At 48.9% G+C, this 8,791-nt stretch overlaps 2 protein-coding genes across 3 annotated transcripts in view; both read right to left on the bottom strand.

Moving 5' to 3' along the window:
- Positions 1-3,071, bottom strand: part of TULP3 (TUB like protein 3) — a 46,262-nt gene extending 43,191 nt beyond the window's left edge. Inside the window, 1 exon segment of the mRNA XM_007469453.1 lies at positions 2,986-3,071. Coding sequence (XP_007469515.1) covers positions 2,986-3,071 — 86 coding nt within the window.
- A 1,003-nt stretch (positions 3,072-4,074) lies between these two features.
- Positions 4,075-6,624, bottom strand: RHNO1 (RAD9-HUS1-RAD1 interacting nuclear orphan 1). Of its 2 annotated transcripts, none has more exons than XM_007469454.1 (2): positions 6,370-6,624; positions 4,075-5,306 (listed from the first exon to the last, which is right to left on the bottom strand). In XM_007469454.1, the coding sequence occupies exons 1-2, from the start codon at positions 6,535-6,537 to the stop codon at positions 4,752-4,754; spliced, it is 723 nt and encodes a 240-aa protein (XP_007469516.1). In that variant the 5' UTR covers positions 6,538-6,624; the 3' UTR covers positions 4,075-4,751. The 2 variants fall into 2 exon arrangements, with proteins under 2 accessions (XP_007469516.1, XP_007469517.1); XM_007469455.1 differs by having other exon boundaries at positions 4,752-5,306; positions 6,412-6,537.
- Between the last annotated feature and the right edge of the window lie 2,167 nt (positions 6,625-8,791).

Genomic DNA, 8,791 nt, shown 5'->3' on the forward strand with positions numbered 1-8,791 from the left:
TTTTTTTTTTCTTTTTTTTGTGGTACGCGGGCCTCTCACTCTTGTGGCCTCTAGCGTTGCGGAGCACAGGCTCCGGACGCTCAGGCTCAGCAGCCACGGCTCACTGGCCCAGCTGCTCCGCTGCATGTGGGATCTTCCTGGACCGGGGCACGAACCCATGTCCCCTGCACTGGCAGGCGGACTCTCAGCCACTGCGCCACCAGGGAAGCCCTCAAAATCATCACGTTTTAAGAACAGGAAAGGAAAATGAAGAGATTACTTAATATACAGAATACCTTTGGAAGATCTCCCTAAGAAACCTGCCAATGAACGAACTAAGTGACACAAAGACAATGAGAAAAGAAGACATACTTTCCACTGAATATCATTTTGTACCTTTTGAAGTCTGAGCTATGTGCAGTTAAAAATATGTTATTTTATTAATTCAGCATAAATCATGGAGGGATCCGAAGAAGCCCTATTATTCCAGAGGAGAAAACTGAAGCCAAAGAAGTAGATGAGTGCTTCAACATCGCACTGCTGGGCAGTGGAAAAGCTGGGACAAGAGCTCAGGAACCCAGTGGAAGCCTCCAGCGCTTCCCCCTCGCCATAATGCCTTGTGGTAAAACAGCAAGGGCCACCTGATAAACAACTAAAGTAGTAAGGCAATCCCTTTCAGAACTGTGGCGTTCCAGGGGTCCTCGTGACTTCTGTGATACAACGATAATCATTAATGTTGTCACAGAAGTTCTAAAGCAAAGGGTCAGAGACGCCAATCCTCATTATCAAGACTCATAACAAGTACTAAGAGTTAATAAAGACAGCACAGCCATCGGAATGTGGACAGTGTGTCTCTTCTCAGGCATCAGCAGAGTCAAGCTCTAACCAGGACAGGAAAATGGTGCAGCCTTTACTAACAGTAAGGAAGTCTGATGAGGCAGCACAGATTTAGTACAAAGAGCTTCGTCCTAGAGAACTGACTCAGAGGAAGTAAACGCAGATCACAGGAAATTTTAGTTTGAAAGAAGCCTTAACAATTCCACTGAGAACTACTCTTGAATAGAACTAAGGATTATCAAGGCCCCTTCTAGTCCTAAAATCCTCCAACATGGAGAAGCAAGGCAGCTTCAGCTCCTCTTCTGAGTAATTCAAGCATACGTTTCCTCTTGGTAAGAAGAAATGTTAACTTTTTCTTTCAGTGGGCACAAAGGCGGGGAAAACAGCAACATTTCCATAGGAAAGAACAAGAGAAGCCAGAAATGATAACTATTCCAAAAACGTCTGTCTGTCTGCGTGGAAAGGAAATTTATTACAGGGATTCTTCTTTCCTTCCTAGGTCTCTATGGAGCCTTCATATTTGAAAAAATACATGCATGTTAGACGTTATTAGGCTTTTACTGTAGCTTTTGATATCTGCCAAACATACTGTAGTCACGTATTAGTTAATCTAAGTATTTTTAAGCACTGGGCAAGTCTGTTTGCCAACAATTAGTTCATCTGATGAAGCCTTTGAAAAAGAGAGAACTTGAGAGAGGATAACAAGCCTGGCCAAGACATAACCTCCAGCCATCACTGCTGTTTGTATTTCTGAAGAAAAATCATAGCATATGGACAAACCATACACTAGGACTTTCTCAGTCAACCCTGGGTCACAAGGTCACATCACGTGGAGAAGTCTCTCTCATCACATCTTCAATCCTGTATCAGGAACAAAAGGCCAGAGAGGCTCAAGTTCCAGCACTAGCCGACCACTGTCATCTCCAGGGGAATCTACAATACAAGCACCTAACCTCAACCAAGGATCTGAGAGTGCTGTTTCAAATTCCATCTCCAATTTCCACTAAATATTTCAGATACAGGAAAAATGTTTGAAGTAGTGTTTGTTCATAATTTTTCTACTTTGTTGAAAATAACTCTGCCTCATGGGAAAATGGTCTCATCATTCAAAGAAGAAAAAAAAAAGTCACGGGAAACTTGAAAGTCAGATGTTATCCTTCACACTGAAAAGTACTAATACCAAAAACTCTATCCATGTATTTCATCAAAAACGTCCTAAACACACAACCGGAAGCCAAAAAAGTCAGAGACATTAATTCCACTCCCTCTCGGCAACAAGTCAGTTAACCAGTGACAGAACCTACAGCAGAAGAAACACTTGGTGACTCACACATTCCCCTTTGAGGTCCATTTTAAAATTAAAGAGCTGGTTTCTTTGGGAAGAAAAAGAGGGACAAACTTTAAAATTATCCATTGAAACTTCAGGTCCAAAAACTTAAAAAACCTCTTTGCCTCCTGGTCTCAATTTCGAAGTCAATTCCATTTTTCCTTCCAAAAATCACGAGTCACACCATACATCTGATAGCCGGGAAATTTCCTGCCTTAAATTCACTCACTTAAGATTGACCGAATGCCCACAAGTGAGCGAGCACCATCCGAATTCAACGAGGATGCTGAATTTTAACGGGATCTCCTCCTGGCGCTACCATATTTATACCTGGAAACGCAGATTCTTCTTCTCTTGACTTCAGGGGAAAAAAAAAAAAAAAGCAGTAAACCAACTTCACAGAGCGCTGCTCTCACGTAAACAAAACCCGATGAAAGAGAAAAACGGGTCTTGTCCGCGGCAAGGCCACCTGGGCGACAAGCTTTTGAGTGGTTTTCAGCTGCTGACCCGCGACCAGGCGGTACCGGGCAGCAGGCGGGCGTGGGTGGCGTGGGCGGGCTCGGATCCAGGCGAAGCCGTGATTCCACCCCGCCCGCATCCACGCTTCGGCCCGGCCCGGCCCGGCCCGGCCCGCGCTCACCCCTCCGGAGCACCGGCCCTGGGGCGGGATGCCGGAGCAGCCCCTGACGGACGCGTTGTGACGAGGCCGGACCCACCCCGCGGGTGCCGGCGCGACTGGACACGAGCCGGCCCTCGGCGCGGGCGGCCCCCTGCCCGCACGCCGCCCCCACTCGTCTCCCGCCTCCCAGCCTCCCGCACTCCCCTCGGCTCCCAGCCCGGACCGCCACGGCCCCCTTCAGCCTCCGCTCGTCGCCACCGCTCCTGACCTGTCCCCGCGGGGCGCCGGGCGGCGGCGTGACGCCTCCATCCCGCTGCCCCGAGAGCAGCGACCTTGTCCACACCCGCCCGGCGGCCGCTGGCGCCTAGCCTGGCGCAGCGGCCCAGCCCCGCAACAGCACCTCGCACTGTCGCCGCCGCCCATTGGCTATCGCGCTCCCGCCGCTCCGCACCCATTGGTCCGCGCGCCCGCTGCTCCCCACCGCCCCCGCGGGTGGGTTGCTAGGGGCGGTGGCGGCGCCGCGGGAGGGTTGCTACGGACGGGTTGCTGCGTGCTGGTTGCTACGCGCAGCTGGGTTGGAGGAGCCGCCCAGCCCCCAGTAACCGCCGCGCGCCCAGGCTGCCCTCACTCAGCGGTCCATACCCGGAGGCCTCCCAGGGCGCTTCATGGGGGCTGCCCCCTCCCGACCCCGAGGACTTCCCGGAACCACACTCGCTCGCCCGGCAGCCCTTCCCAACCAAGTGCGTCTGCGCCCCCTCCCCTAGTCCAGCCCAAGCTTTTAGGGCGTCCCCGGACCTGTCCTGCACACCTCCTGACGATCTCTTCCGTCTACCGCCCTCGGCAGCCTGCCGGCCGTCTTCGAACATCAGTATCCCATAAAGAGATCCGCTATCGGATCCAGTAAATCTTGTCTCCAACTTATATGCAGCATTACAGTCCCTACAGAACATCCCGTCAAAACTTATCGCGTGTTGACTTTGCGGCGTTCCATTCCGAGGCCAAAGTTGTCCTCACACTGGTTTTGAGCCTCTAAAAGGCAGAAAATTTGGCACAAGCTAGGAGAGCCGAGCACTGCTTTCTCTGGTCAGCCTCCACTCACTGTGTGACCCCGAACACGGTTATCTGTGCTTCAAATCCCCATCTTTAAAATAAATAATCCCTGCTTGTCTAGCTCAGGCTGGACCTGACACAGACTAGGTTCTGAAGGCTGACGGAATGGAGTTGAATGAGATGCTACTTTTATGGGTGGAAGGAAAATTGAGACATTTTGTTGACCAGGCAGTCCTTCTGCATGAATTCCAATAAAAAGTAGTATTTGAAAAGATTATATATTTATTTACATACATTTTAAACAGTTACAAGAAATCGTTTTCCCACCCTATTTAATATTTACAGATTACTACAGTTGGAAACAAAAATTCAAAACATAGTTAACCCTAAGTAACCTATGTCCCCTTTATCTCCCTTGGTCCCACTGACTCATTAAAACAGGCTTGCTGCCCTTTCTTCACCCAGCCCTTCATCCAGATAAGCCAAGATTGCAGAGACAGCAGCTCAACTACAAAAAGTCACAGTTTGCTTCGAGTTTTTCCGTGCATCTGGTCACAGAGGAAGCGGTCACTGAGTCGGTACTCAGACATGTGGAATGAATTAGTTTGAATGAGGCGTTTAAAAGGATGAATAAGCAGTGGTTAAAGGGAACAATTAAGAAAGACCATTTGTAGAGGGAGCAGTACTGCTGCATTAGCGACAGAAGCAGGGTTCTCTAAAAACTTTCTGCAGCCATTTATTTACTTACAGACGTTTTAAACAGTTACAAGATATTTAAAATTTTTAAACAGCTAATACAAGGAAAATACGAAGTGAACTGTTTATGACACTAAAAACTGTTTATGACACAAGATATTTTAAAAAGCAAATCTGGGAATTCAATTCCCTTTTGACTCCAGCAATCAATTTCTTGAGACCACGGATGTCCGAGAAACCCAGTCAGTTTTTCACAAGGAACTGGTTTCTGCTCAGCTTCCCCCTCTCCCTGAGGTAAGTGAACAGGTGTCGTCGCCGCCTCCATGTGACCTTTATCCCGTACTTCTCCTCAGGAGTGTCTTTAACCAGAACAGGCCCGGGCTCTGGGCTCTTGGGAGTGCTCGTGTGAAGGGAGCAGCTGGGAAGGCTGTTTTCCCTCTGCTCCGAGGGAATGGGCCCTCCCTGCCCTGAGGACTCTGGGCTCTGGATATCCGGTGGAATGAACACATAAGGGAAGTTCTGGAGTGCATGTGCTGACAGCTCCCCGCAGCTTTGGGGGCTGAGCATGGGAACCAAGGGCCTTCCAGAAATGTCCTTTTCTGGTTGACTGGGACAGTCCCTGATTAGGGGGATCCCAGGTCTGGCTGAACTGGCAGAAGACTGTGGACTCTCAAATGTTAGGTGTGGAAACTTGGAGCTGGTAGACTGTCGACTTGAACGCCTTGCCTGGTCTCGGCAATGACGTTTCCTGTTGACCGGGAACCAGCTTTCTGCTGTTGTATCAAACTGAGGTGATACCTAAGGATTGCAAAAGGAAAAAAAAAAAAAGTGAAGAGAGCCAACTACCAAATACAAACCTAAGGAAACTGCATCCCATGACCAGAATCCTAAATGGGGGCCCATAACAGCAATGGACACAAAACAAAAGCAGCTGTCTATTTGGATAACAGTATCCAAGGGATACGGGCTTTGGGCAAGTTACTCAATCTCCCTGGCTTTCAGTTCCCTCCTGTGCAAGAAAGGGGACAATGCCTCTTTCGCTTCATCATACCATATGGCTACAACACGCTTAACTGTCTGTCTTTCAACTCTGAGAGCGGGCCCAGCAGTCTTATTCACCATTGATCCCCAGCCCTAGCAGAGCACCAAGAAGGCCCCAGTGAAGGATGAAGGGCTGAAGGAAAGAACCGGGAGTGAGATCAGGCACGGGAAGCAACTAGCAGGGGGCCTGGCACATAGTGAGGACTCGATACATGTTCACATGTTCATTCCTCCTCCTCAACAGGATTCTAACATTTATGTTTCTTCCCCAGTCCTGCAGCCAGGGCTCTGGCTCTCCCCAGCAATCGTGGGCAAAGCACACTTATTAAGCACCCTTAGGCTTTTTCTCTGGCTCTTTTGCTACACTACTGCCCTGACATGCGGTAGGTATGTTCTCTTCCCAGGGCTTTTAAACTGTCAAAATAGAACATATGACATTTCTGAGGATTTTTCTTCAACGTTTGGTCATTTAAACAGTAAATAGAGCACTTAGCTAAAAACTCCACGTCTCACGGGAAGCTCAGGGAACAATCTCATTTTTCACTCGTTCTGACATTTCTCTGGCTTTTTCTCACCCAGCTACTGGATAGTGAAACTTTTATACTGAGCTCTTACAGAGGAATGTGGGGCGCGGGAAAGACTCCAATTCCAATCAACCCATGCCTCGGTCTGAACTCAGGAAAAAAGATAAACCAGAGAACATGGCTGAGGACAGACAGAAGGAGTACACCACCTCCTTGTCCCTGCGCCCACGAGTCTCCACATGGCAGTGTGAGAAGCCTGGCAGAGGAAAAATCAAGGCAAGAATCCCGTGGCCTACCCAGGAAGTGATGGTGCTGTCGTCAACGGGCTTGCTGGGCACCTGTCTAGTGTGGGTGATAGGAAGCTGGGGAGACCCATAGCAGTGTTTGGGGCCCTCCAGTGGTTGTTGGTAGAATAGCAGCTGGGGTTTCTGGGAAATTTGGCGGCGTTTTTTCCGGGGAGGCATCAATAGGTGAGGGTAGAGCAGTTAGTAACTGCATGATGCTGGTTGTGGTCAGGTCCAGGGAGAGACTCCAATTCCAACCCATGCCTGTGGAGAAGAAACAAAAGCTGGGAGAAAACAATCTGCTGATTCCCCAGCTCTTCCTCACACTCTGCCAGCCGATTCTGCTAGCGGCCAGCAGCCCTACCCCAAGATTGTGGGGTGGTACACCTACACCAGCTTCCTACACCTACACCACTGAGGCAATACACAGTAGTTTCACACTCAACAACATTCGTTCAATGAACACTTATCGAGCACGTGTTAAGCACCATGCTGGGTGTTGGGAGTTTAAAGATGAATAACCAACCACTTATCCCATGATCATTTACTGGGTGCCAAGCACTTGTAGAGACAGACTGCCCCTGTCTTCAAAGAGCTGAGAGTCTAACAGAGGGAGACAGACAATTACAATAATGAGAGCAGTGCTCCCTTGCACTCTCCCCAGGGGAGGCCTCCTGGAGAGGGTGATACCTGATCTAGGTATAGAAGGGCTAGGAAAAGCCAAAGAACGGGGGCGGGGGGGGGGGGGGGCGGGCTGGGGGGGGGGGGGGGGCATTCCAGGCTGAGCAGCAGCACACACCAAGGCAGAGACAGGAAGGGGCACTGCAAATCCAGGCACTCAGACTCTACGGAGCTGGACACAAGGCATGAGAAGACAAAAGGCAAGACCTGAGGCGTGACGTGGTGTCAGGCTCAGGGCAGAAAACCAGGCGGACCATCTGAGTTTGGACTTTGGCCTAAGTAGTCACTGAAGATTTTCCAGTGGACGGATATGATCACACTTGGATTTTTTTTTTAACTTTTACCCCAGATAATTTCGAACATACAAAAAAATAGTTAATAATATAATGAGCTCCCATGTGCCCATCACCCAGCTACAACCATCAACCCACGACCGATCACATCCCATCCACACCCCATCCACTTCCCCTACCCCTTTATTATTTTGAAAATACTATGTTCCCAGTCATGATATCATTCCTAGTAACACAACTAACATATACAAATATACATATTTATATAATATACATTAATATATATTTAATATGTGTAAATTCCTTAAATAGTAAATATCAAATATTCAGTGTTCAAATTTTCAGTTGTCTCCTAGGTGCCATACTTGGTTTTTGTTTGCTTTTGTCTTTTAGACAGATCATCCAGGCAACAGTGTGAAAGGTGAGATCAAGTGCCCTGGAAGCAGGGGGACCAGTTAGAAGGTAACTGTGTTGCCTGAGAACCGATGAAGCCGGAACCTGGGCAGTGTCAGCAGAGGTGGGAGGCGGGACACGGAGGCAGGGCCAACAGGACCCACAAAGGAATAACAAGTCTGAGAACGCTTCCAGTGGGTCTAGCCCCCAGATCAGTTTTAATAAGGGTTCTGTCAGTGGGTTGGTGGGACGGAAGTTTGAGTCGAGAGGTGAATGGGTGGTGCCACCGGGCATGCTGGAGGGAGAGGCACACAGCAGGGCAGACTGGTTCCATTATACAGCATGATTCCTTCATTCAGTCAAAAACAGCAGAGCAACATACTCTGGTTTATGTCACTGGGCAGTGGAGATACATGTAAAGAGAAATCAGGACCAAGTCTCTACCCTCAAGGAACAAACATTTTAGGGAGAACACAGGTAATAAATACATCCATTTGTTCATTCATTCATTCAGCAAATATTTACTGAGTGCCCACTGTGTTTTGGGCACTGTTACGGGTGCTAGAAATATATAGCAGATTACAAAAGTAAATCCCTGACCTCATGGCGCTTACATCTAGTTGGGAAGTGATTAGAGGTACAGAGAAAAGTGAAACGGTGTAAGGGGTTGAGCTGGCCCAGTGCTACTTTAGACAGGGTCGTCGGGGAAGGCCTATCTGAAAAATATTTGAGCAAAGACCTGAAGAAAGGAGAACAAGCAGACAAGAGAAAGATGAGAGAAAGAATGTTCCAGACTGAGAGAACAGTTAAGTGCAAAGACCACAAGATGGGAATGTGTCTGACTCGTTCAAGAAGCAGTAGGGTCAGCATGGCTGAACTGGAGAGTGGTAGGAGGTGAAGCCAGTTCACGTGACACAGGGTTAAGGCAAGGGGAAGGACTGGGCTGAATTATGCTTAGTGCAAGAGGAAGTCACCGCAGGGCTCTGGACAGGGAAGTAACACAGTCCGATTTATACTTTTCAAAGATAGCTCTAGGTGCTTTGTAGGACAGGTGGGTTGGGAAGAGC

The sequence above is a fragment of the Lipotes vexillifer genome, unplaced genomic scaffold (genome assembly GCF_000442215.2).
Source record: "Lipotes vexillifer unplaced genomic scaffold, Lipotes_vexillifer_v1.1 scaffold395, whole genome shotgun sequence".
Lineage (NCBI taxonomy): Eukaryota > Metazoa > Chordata > Mammalia > Artiodactyla > Lipotidae > Lipotes > Lipotes vexillifer.